The following is an 11,764-nucleotide window of genomic DNA, read 5'->3' on the forward strand; positions in this document are numbered from 1 at the left end:
TTTCCTTTGAAACAGAGGAAAAAGGAATCTCAGAGAGGGTAGGTGACCTGCTCAAGTTGTTGCCAGCACCTGGTGGAGCTGTGACTTAAAAACAAGTTCTGAAGGCACTGACAGCTTTGTAAAAATATATAAATAAGCAATATTTAAATAAGCAGTAGCAACTATAATAGTAAATAGTGACCTGATACATCCTTTTCAAGTGATTCCTTCTAAGGAGGTAATCAAAAGTTGTTTAAAATTTATGTAAGGATATATTGATGATATTCATTCACTTAGCATATATTTGTTGCATACCCACTGTGTACCAGATACTGGTTTAGGCACTACTGACATAGCAGTAACCAAAGTAATCAAAGAAGTAAATCTGCATTCTGATGTTATAAATCTGGAACAGGAGACTGATAAATTCTGGCACATCCATACACTGAATAATGCTATTAGTCTCATAAAGTGGGATGGAAAGCATATAATACTACTGTATATACTGTATAATTCTAATTTTGCTTTTTTTCTCCTCCAGGATTATAATTTAAAAGTTTTTATTGTGTGGCTCACTCTTAACTATGATTATAGTCTTTTAAAATTATATTCATACCTAATAAATTTGCTCAATTTCTAGTAGAATTTCCATAATATTTTAAAAAATAATAGTAGCATTATTTTTAATCTCTATCCAGAATCAAATGTGTTAAGTGCCATTAACTTTAAGTCAGGATGTTGCTCTTGAGTTAAATAATTTGTTTTTGTCATTTTCCATATTTTTGTGATGAGAATCTATGGGCATTTACATGACTAGTTGCTGTATATTATGTAATAAATGATTATAAACTCAAGTACTTTTTATTTCTTCTTTAGGGGTTAGAATTGCAGGAAACATCCTGTCATACTGCAGAAGCTCGCAGAGTTGATGAAGTTTTTGAAGATGCTTTTGAGCAAGAATACACAAGAGTATGTCCCCTTAATGAACACTTTGGAAATGTCTTGACACCCTGTACTGTTTTGCCTGTGAAATTGTATTCTGATGCCAGGAATGTTCTATCAGGCATAATTGATTCTCATGAAAACTTAAAAGAATTTAAAGGTGACCTCATTAAAGTACTTGTGTGGATACTTGTTCAATACTGCTCCAAAAGGCCTGGCATGAAAGAGAATGTTCACAACACTGAAAATAAAGGGAAAGCACCTCTAATGTTGCCTGCTTTGAACACTTCGCCACCTCCCAAATCCCCAGAAGACATAGACAGTTTAAATTCAGAAACTTTTAATGACTGGTCTGATGATAATATTTTTGATGATGAGCCAACTATCAAAAAAGTAATAGAAGAAAAACATCAGTTGAAAGATTTGCCAGGTACAAATTTGTTTATTCCAGGATCAGTAGAATCACAGAGGGTTGGTGATCATTCTACAGGCACTGTTCCTGAAAACGATCTTTACAAAGCAGTTCTATTAGGATACCCTGCTGTTGACAAAGGAAAACAAGAGGACATGCCATATATTCCTCTCATGGAGTTCAGTTGTTCACATTCTCACTTAGTATGCTTACCCACAGAGTGGAGGACTAGCTGTATGCCCAGTTCCAAAATGAAGGAGATGAGCTCGTTATTTCCAGAAGACTGGTACCAATTTGTTCTAAGGCAGTTGGAATGTTATCATTCAGAAGAGAAGGCCTCAAATGTACTGGAAGAAATTGCCAAGGACAAAGTTTTAAAAGACTTTTATGTTCATACAGTAATGACTTGTTATTTTAGTTTATTTGGAATAGACAATATGGCTCCTAGTCCTGGTCATATATTGAGAGTTTACAGTGGTGTTTTGCCTTGGTCTGTTGCTTTGGACTGGCTCACAGAAAAGCCAGAACTGTTTCAACTAGCACTGAAAGCATTCAGGTAATCCATTTTGATCATATGTAAGTTATAACATTGTTGGAAAAATACTGATTTTTCTAAATCACATACAAGAAGACAGTTATTCGTTTCTAGTTTTTTAAAATTTACTTTCCTCAAAATGAAAAAAATGTTTCATGTGTAGTGTGATTGTATCAAGGGTACACTTTAATTTGTGCTTCCTTTGGTTTTGTTTATATGGAAAACCTGGTTTTTTTATGGCTTTCTGATTTCTTCACCTTAACTGCATCATTTCTTCCTCCACTTTTTATCTGAAATAGATATGATTTCAGTTCAATGTCTTAAAATATTGATTTAACAAAATCTATTTGATCTTTAAAGTTGACAGCAAATATTCTAAAATTCTTCGGTTCTCCATTTTTTTTAGGTATACTCTGAAACTAATGATTGATAAAGCAAGTTTAGGTCCAATAGAAGACTTTAGAGAACTGATTAAGTACCTTGAAGAATATGAACGTGACTGGTACATTGGTTTGGTATCTGATGAAAAGTGGAAGGAAGCAATTTTACAAGAAAAGCCATACTTGTTTTCTCTGGGGTATGATTCTAATATGGTAAGGTTAAAAAATTTTTAAACTTATATATACTAACTTTAAAGAATGGATATAAGTTATAAAGTATTTGAACTAAGTGATAAATGATATAACGTTATAGCTGTGATATATTATAGTTTTAAGGCATTTGTAATCATGACTTTTTGGCTAAGCTAGATGAACTCTAGAATAGCTGATTTCTCTACTTTTGCCAACTGAAGAGGAGCCAATTAAAAATGCTGTGTAGCCATAGTGCAATGCCTGACCTATAAGAGAGCTAAGTATGTGTAGTATGCTATAACATATTTCATTAAATGGATTGTATTCCTATGTTCAAGTGTATGAATCATCACTTGGATTTGACTCCTAGAAAAATTTATCTGTAAGTGGCAAAGTATTTTGCTGACATTTATACTGTATTGAAGCAAACCTAACCTATGAAAATCCAGAGACTTAAAATAGGGGATGACTCTTTAAGATTTAGTACTTGTTCTTATTGCATTTAAAATGTTGTCAAGTGTACACAACATGAAAGATTCAATGTTATGAGCTTATCATGGTTTTGTCTGTCTGGCATTCTGGTTTGAGGAGCTCTGCAAATGCACTCCCCAGTGAAACTGATGAAAAAAATTTTTTTAAATAACCATTTAAAGTCTTAGAAAGTCTCCTAAGGGCATACAGCAAATGAACACATTTATTCAAAGAAATCTGCTAAAACCCAGTGAGAATAGCAAGAGACTGCAGTATTTGAACCAAGACCTACCCTACCTGAACCTCAGCAAGATGGAATCTCCCCTCAGACTGGTACAACCCAGAACGTAGGCTCTCTTCTCTGTCAGCTCCCAGTTGGAGGACTGTTTCCTAGGAAGGGCAGGAGTTCAACATTTTTAATCCTGTCCCAGCTACCTGTTGCTGAGGCTGGATTCCAGGCATGTGATGTCCAAGTAAAGATTCCCTTCTGGCCAACCGCACTTAGGGGATGGAGACTTTATCTTGGGTGTGATGCCACTGAAAATACTGGGGCCTTGATCACTCTTGCCCACTCATAATGTGGAGGTCCTATGCTGGGAGAGGCAAGCTAGAGAGACCTGAGGCTACTCCTTCCCTCCACCAAATGCTTATCTCCTAAAGCAGAAGTGTCGCTCAAGAGAGAAGCATGCTATCGCCCAGAACTCTGGCTCAGAGATTTTGCCCAGTGGGAGAAGCAAATTATTAACACAACAAAAGCTCTGAATCTCTTCTTCCCAGAGGAACTGATTTATCTGCAACAGAGTGTAGACACATTAAAGCCCAAAATGTTCTTGAAAACAATGGAGGACTTGCTGTTTTATGATAGTGTCAAAAAAAGAAAACAACATAAATGGTGGAGGTTGTGGTGCAAACTAATATTTAGGAGACTGGTAGGTTCATTAAGCTAAACTGTAAACTGGCTAGATTTTTTTCAGGGGAAGAAAGAGCAAAGAGCCTTCCTGGGATCAGAACAAATCTCAAACACATCAAAAGCTATTCCTTTCAAGGAGTTCACATTTAATTGGATCAGTCTGTGGAGCAATTTATGCCCCAGGTCTTTGTTGAAAACATAGAGTAACCAGCTTGCAATCGGTGGAGCTTAATAGCTGGGTATGAACACTTAACAGACAAGATAGCCCTGCCAAAACCATCCCAAGGTAACTGTGTGCATTCACAATTTGGCTGTACTCTATGAGAGGCCATATCTGAGACTTCAAACTGGGCAGGGGATGGTAGGGAGCAGACAGGGATTGACTTCACTACAATAAGCCAGCCAATCACTAAACAAACAAGTACATAATAATAACAAGCCCTGGAGTTAGGAATGAAGAGGACCAGCACCCAGAATTTCTACAGTGTTACCTGGAATATCCAATTTTCAACAAAAAGTTGAGATATGCAAAAAAATGAGAAAGTCTAACCCATATATCGGGGGTAAAAAGCAGACAACCAGGCTTGCCTGTAAGAGGGAACAGATGTCAGATTTAATAAAAGATTTCATAGTAGTCATTATAAATATGTTCATAGAACCAAAGGAAATCATGGTTGAAGAAATAAAGGACAGTATGGTGACAATCACATCAAATAGAGAATGTATGTAGAGATAGAAATTATAAAAAAGAACCAAATGAAAAATTCCACTAGAGGGGCTCAACAGTAGATTTAAACTGGCAGAAGAAAGAATTAGTGAACTTGAAGATTCTAGATCTATAGAGATTATGCAATCCAAAGAAGAGAAAAGAATGAATAAAAAGGAAGAGAGCTTCAGAGAAACGTGGGACACCATTAACTGCTCCAACATACACTTAGTATCGGAAGGAGAGGAGAGAGAGGGAAGGGAGAAAAAAAATTATTTGATGAAATAATGGCTGAAACTTCTTAAATTTATTGTAAAACATTAATCCACACATCCGGGAACTTCAGTGAACTTTAGAATAAATGCAAAGAGATCCGCAGGCAAATACATCATAGTAAAAATGTGGAAATCCAAAGACCAGGAGAAAACCTTGAAAGCACCAAGTAAAAACTACTTGTACATTTTAAGGAAAGTCATATAAAATTCTCATTTGTCATCAGAAGCAATGGAGGCCAGAAGCATGGAATGACATATTCAAAGTGCCCCCTAAAGAAAACCCCAAAATGGAAAGGTTAACCAAGGACCCTATATCTAGCAAAGTGATCTTTCAAAAATGAAAGCAAAATAAAGAAATTCCCAGATAAACAAAAACAGAATTTTTTGCTACCAGACCCACCTTACAAGAAATACTAGAGTTCTTCAGGCTGAAAGTAAGTGACCACAGACAATAATTCAAATTCACACAAAAACAGCACCAATAAATGTAACTCTGTAATTATAAAAAACAATAAAAAGGCATATTTCTTCTCTTAACTCATTTGAAAAGCAATTCTATAAAACAATATGTATTCATGTATTGTTGGGTCTATAACATATAGGAATGTAATTTGCTAAGAATTGCACGAAGGAAGCCAGTAGGGGCAAAGCTGTACTGGATAAAGGAAATTAATCCAGATAATTCATTTCTGGATTCTTGAATCTACAGGAAGAAAGAGAAATAGCATTTTTTTTTTAAGGTTAACATAAGGCTGGGCGCAGTGGTTCACACCTGTAATCCCAGCACTTTGGGAGGCCGCGGCAGGCGGATCACCTGAAGTCAGGAGTTTGAGACCAGCCTGGCCAACATGGTGAAACCTTGTCTCTACTAAAACTACAAAAAAAATTAGCTGGGTGTGGTGGTGGGTGCCTGTAATCCCAGCTACTCGGGCGCCTGTAATCCCAGCTACTTGGGAGGCTGAGGCAGGAGAATCGCTTGAACCCAGAAGGTGGAGGTTGCAGTGAGCCGAGATTGCACCACTGCACTCCAGCCTGGGCAACAAGAGCGAGACTCCATCTCAAAAAAAAAAAAAAAAAAGGGTAACATAACAAGGCTGGGCATGGTAACTTATGACTGTAATCCCAGCACTTTGGGAGGCCAAGGCAGGAGGATTGCTTTGAGACCAGGAGTTTGAGACCAGTCTGGGCAACATAGCAAGAGCCCATCTCTACAAAAAATAAAAATTAGCCAGGTGTGGTGGCGTGCATTTGTAGTCCTAGCTACCACTTGAGAGGCTGAGGTGGGAGGACTACTTGAGCCAGGTGTTCATGTTATAGTGAGCTATGATTGCACCACTGCACTCCATCCTAGGTGATGGAGCAAGACCCTGTCTCTAAAAAATAATTAATATAACAAACACAATAAATGTATACTTGCTCCCTTTTCTCTCAGCTTCTTTTAAAGGCATAAAATTATATAAAGTGATAATTATAACTATGTACTGTTGGATTTGTAACGTTTATAATGCGATATGTATAACAATACCACAGAAGGGAAGAAAAGGAACTAGAACGTTGTAAGAGTAATATTTCTGCTTCACCAAAATTAGTGTAAATCTGAGGCTGAATCTTGTAAGACAGAGATAGTAAGCTTTAGTCAACCATTGAGGAAATAACTGAGAAAAAAAGTGAAAACAATCATTAAAGAAATTTAAATGGCATATTACAAAATAGTCACTTAATACGAGAGAAAGTCACAAAAGGGATAAAAGTTAAGAAAAAGGGATAAAAAAGATACGAGACAAAGAAAACAAAGGAAAATGACAGGCAAAATTCGGCTATTTCAGTAATAAAATTAATGGGAATGGATTAAATAATCCAAATGAAAGGCAGAGATTATCAGATTGGATTTAAGAAAATGCCTGTAATCCCAGCACTTTGGGAGGCCAAGGCAGGTGAATCACTTGAGTCCAGGAGTTCAAGACTAGCCTGGGCAACATAGTACGACCTTGTCTCTAAAAAAAAATAAACAAAATTATCCATACATGGTGGTATGTTCCTGTAGTCCCAGCTACTCTGGAGGCTGAAGTGGGAAGATTGCTTGAGCACAGGAAGCGCTATGATATATAAAATTATAATTTTTATTAATATATAAATATGTCATATATAAAATAAAAGACACAAACCACATGATCATCTCGGTAGATATAAAAAAACTATTTAACAAAATCCCACACCCTTTCATAGTAAAAACAAAATAGGAAAGAAGGGAACTTCTTCAACCTGAACCTCTATGAAAAACTCACAGTGAACATCATAATTATTGGTGAAGATTGGATGCTTACCCCTAAGATCAAGAAGACAAGAATGTCTACCCTTACCACTTTTATTAAACATTGTACTAGAACTTCTAGCCAGGTGGTATGGACTGAATGTTTATGTACGCCCCGAATTTATATGTTGAAGCCTAAAACAATATGTATTCATGTATTGTTGGGCCTATAACATATAGGAATGTAATTTGCTAATAATTGCACAAAGGAAGCCAGTAGAGGCAAAGCTGTACTGGATAAAGGAAATGAATCCAGATAATTCATTTCTGGATTCTTGAATCTACAGGAAGAAAGAGAAATAGCATTTTTTTTTTAAGGTTAACATAAGGCTGGGTGCAGTGGTTCACACCTGTAATCCCAGCACTTTGGGAGGCCGAGGCAGGCGGATCACCTGAAGTCAGGAGTTTGAGACCAGCCTGATGGTAGTAGGAGGTGGGGCCTGTGGGAGGTAATTAGGCTTAGATGAGATCGTGAGCATGGAGCCCCATGATGGGATTAGTGCCCTTATAGGAAGAGGAAGAGACACCCACAGCTTCCTGTCTTTCTGCTGTAGAACAGGATAAGAAGATGGCTATCCATGAGCTAGGAGGATAGCCCTCATCAGAACCCAGCCATGAAACCACCCCGATGTTGGACTTCCCAGCCTCTAGAACTATGAGAAATAAATGTCTCTTCTTTAAGTCACCTAGTCTATGGTATTTAGTTATACCAGCCTGAGCTAAGACACCAGAGTAATTAGGCAAGAAAAAGAAATAAAAGGCATTCAGATTAGGAAGAAGTAAAATTATCTCTATTCACAGATGACATGATCTTAATGTATAGAATATCTAAGGAATCAACTAAAAAGCTTAGAACTGATTAACAAATTCAGGATGGTTGCAAGATATAAGATCAACATACAAAAATCTGGTGAATTTCTACACACTAGCAGTGAACAAACCAAAAATGAAGTTAAGGAAATCCCACTTAAAATAGCATCAAAAAGAATAAAATACTTAGGAAAAATTGAACAGTAGTAGTACAGATCTTACACTCTGAAAACTACAAAACATTGTTAAAAGAGAAAAATATATAAATAAATAAACATCCAGTGTTCATAAATCAAAATAATATTGTTAAGATGGCAATACTCTCCAAATATATCTACAGATTCAACACAGTCCTTTTCAGAATTCCAGTTGGCTTCTTTCTGGAAATTGACAAGTTGATTTTCTAAAATTTATATGGAATTTCAAGAGACCCTGAATAGCCAGAACAATCTTGAAAAAGAAAATTGGCCGACTCATACTTCCAAGTTTCAAAACTTACGTGAAACAATAATCAAAACAGTATGGTACTGGCATAATGATAGACATATAAATCAGTGGAATTGAATTGAGGATCCAGAAATAAACCCATGGGTCTTTAGCCAGCTAATTTTCAACAAGGATGCCAAGACCATTCACTGGGGAAATCATCTTCCGATAGCAACATTCAAAAGAATAATGTTGGATTACTAGTATAAGTTTCCCAGAGCTGCTGCAACAATTATTACCACAAACTGGGTGACTTTTTAAAAAATGGAAATTTATTCTCTCATAGTTCTAAAGGTTAGAAGGCTGAAGCCAAGGTGCCAGTAGAGCCACGCTTCCTCTAATGGCTCTAGGAAAGAATCTCTCCTGGCCTCTTCCAGCTTCTGGTGGCCCTTAACATTCTTTGGCTATGGCTGAGTAACTCCAGTCTCTGTCTCCATATTTACATGGCCTTATTCTCTATACTCTCATGTGTCAATTCTACCACTACTTTCTTTTATAAGGATGTCAGTCACTGGCTTTAGGACCCACCTAAATCCAGGATGATCTCATCTCTAAATCTTCAATTACATCTGCAAAGTACCCATTCCAAATAAGGTCACATTCACAGGTAACTTCAAATAGATGCTATTTAACCCACTACAGACCTTACTTTATATACGGTATTTTAAAAATAACTCAAAAATACATCAAAGACCTAAACATAAGAGCCATACAAATCTTAGAAGGAAACATAAGGGTAAATCTTCATGACCTTAAACTTGGCAATAGATTCTTAGATATGACACCAAAAGCATGAGAAACAAAAGAAAAATAGATAAATATGACTTCATCAAAAGTAAAAACTTCTGTTCCTCAAAGGACACCATCAAAAAAGTAAAAAGACAACTCACAGAATGGGAAAAATATTTGCCCATATCTGATAAGGGACTGTTACTAGAATATATAAAAAAAAACTTACAACTCTATAATAAAAAGATAAATAGATTTTAATGTGGACAAAGGATCTATATAGACATTTGTTTAAAGAGGATGTACAAGTTGCCAATAAGTACATGAGAAGTGCTCCGTGTAATTAGTCATCAGGGAAGTGCAAATCAAAACTACAATAAAATAACACTTCACACACACAGGATGGCTAAAATCAAAAGGTCTGAAAATAAGTGTTAACAAGATGTGGAGAAATTGGAACCCTCTTCTGCTCTTGGGAATGTAAAATGGTACAGCCACTTTGGAAAACATTCTGGCAGTTTCTCAAATAGTTAAGCATAGAGTTGACATATGACCTAGCAGTTCTATCCCTAAGTATGTATACCTAAGAGAAATAAAAACATAAATCCACATGAAACCTTGTACATGAATGTTTATAGCAACATTATTCTTAATTGCTATAAGGTGGAAACAAACCAACTGTACATCAATTGCTGAAAACAAATTTTATTATATCCATATGATGGAATATTATTCTGCCATAAAAAGGAATAAGGTACTGATACATGCTACAACATAGATGAACCTTGAAAATACGCTAAGTGAAAGAAATCGGTCACAAAAGACCACATATTATATGATTCATTTCAAGTGAAATTTACAGAACAGGCCAGTCTATAAAGATAGAAAGTATGTTAGTGGTTGCTTAGGGAATGGTCAGTGAGGAGATAGGATGGTGATAACTAAAGAGTACAAGGATGCTTCTTGAGGTTATGATGTTTTAAAACTTAACTGTGGTGATGGTTGCACGTATCTGTGACTATAATAAAAACCACTGAATTGCATATAGTAAGTAAATGTGAATTGTATGGAATGTGAATTATATCTCAACAAAGCTGTTTCTTTAAAAAGAGCCTATTATATCATTCACCACCAAATAGTATTTATGACTATGCATCGCTGAGGCAACAGATCAGAAAAGGCAGACAAAGAGAAATGACTAAGATTTTGCCTAATGGTGATTGAAATGGCTGCCAGGAAACTTTTATTTAAAGAACCAAGGAAGTAGAGGTAATTCTTGATTCTGAATACAGGCAACTTGTGTACATTTTTAAACACTACTTTCTGTTTTTTGAACTTGGGAAAAGTTTGCCTAATTACAATGCAATTTTTCTCTAAGTTTATGAATAAAATATAAAGACCTAAATGGAATCTCTTTTCTTTTTCTCCTCCTCCTACTCTTTTTACTTTAAAGGGAATTTACACTGGGAGAGTACTTAGCCTTCAAGAATTATTGATCCAAGTGGGAAAGTTAAATCCTGAAGCTGTTAGAGGTCAGTGGGCCAATCTTTCATGGGAATTACTTTATGCCACAAACGATGATGAAGAACGTTATAGTATACAAGCTCATCCACTACTTTTAAGAAATCTTACGGTACAAGCAGCAGAACCTCCCCTGGGATATCCGATTTATTCTTCAAAACCTCTCCATATACATTTGTATTAGAGCTCATTTTGACTGTAATGTCATCAAATGCAATGTTTTTATTTTTTCATCCTAAAAAAGTAACTGTGATTCTTGTAACTTGAGGACTTCTCCACACCCCCATTCAGATGCCTGAGAACAGCTAAGCTCCATAAAGTTGGTTCTCTTAGCCATCTTAATGGTTCTAAAAAACAGCAAAAACATCTTTATGTCTAAGATAAAAGAACTATTTGGCCAATATTTGTGCCCTCTGGACTTTAGTAGGCTTTGGTAAATATGAGAAAACTTTTGTAGAATTATTATATAATGAATTTTGTAATGCTTTCTTAAATGTGTTATAGGTGAATTGCCATACAAAGTTAACAGCTATGTAATTTTTACATACTTAAAAGATAAACATATCAGTGTTCTAAGTAGTGTTAATGGATCCTGTTGAAGGTTAACATAATGTGTATATATTTGTTTGAAATATAATTTATAGTATTTTCAAATGTGCTGATTTATTTTAACATCTAATATCTGAATGTTTTTGTATCAAGTAGTTTGTTTTCATAGACTTCAATTCATAAACTTTAAAAAACTTTTAATAAAATATTTTCCTTCCTTTTCAAATATCCTTTTAATATATGTGAAAGGAGCAGGGTTCATCCCATTCATCATGTGAATATTCACAGGAAGAGCAATGTTAGGGTAATCTGCATATGACTACTAAAGCATATATCTGACTCATTATGTATTTCTTTCAACTGAATTTACTGCTTCTGAAAAATGATTTACCCAACAGGACTACCAGTTACTAGTGTCTTCAGGTATATGAACTAAAGTCAGAAGGAGATGGAAGAAAATTTTTATAATACGATCTGAATTTTATTTTCATTCTCTTCTTGCTTAGGAACGTTTTACAGATACATGTAAGGGGGATTAACAATGAATCCACATCAG

The 11,764-nt window shown here is 35.6% G+C and overlaps 1 protein-coding gene across 4 annotated transcripts in view; it reads left to right on the plus strand.

The window, feature by feature from the left end:
- Positions 1-11,434, plus strand: part of PCNX4 (pecanex 4) — a 43,195-nt gene extending 31,761 nt beyond the window's left edge. For all 4 annotated transcript variants that reach the window (XM_009427893.5, XM_016926938.4, XM_054666621.2 and 1 more), the window contains 3 exons: positions 856-1,889; positions 2,275-2,461; positions 10,592-11,434. In XM_009427893.5, the coding sequence (XP_009426168.5) occupies positions 856-1,889; positions 2,275-2,461; positions 10,592-10,843 (1,473 nt within the window). In that variant the 3' untranslated portion in view covers positions 10,844-11,434. The remainder of the gene's footprint in view (positions 1-855; positions 1,890-2,274; positions 2,462-10,591) is intronic.
- The last annotated feature ends 330 nt before the right edge of the window (positions 11,435-11,764 follow it).

Source organism: Pan troglodytes, chromosome 15 (genome assembly GCF_028858775.2).
Source record: "Pan troglodytes isolate AG18354 chromosome 15, NHGRI_mPanTro3-v2.0_pri, whole genome shotgun sequence".
NCBI classification, from domain to species: domain Eukaryota; kingdom Metazoa; phylum Chordata; class Mammalia; order Primates; family Hominidae; genus Pan; species Pan troglodytes.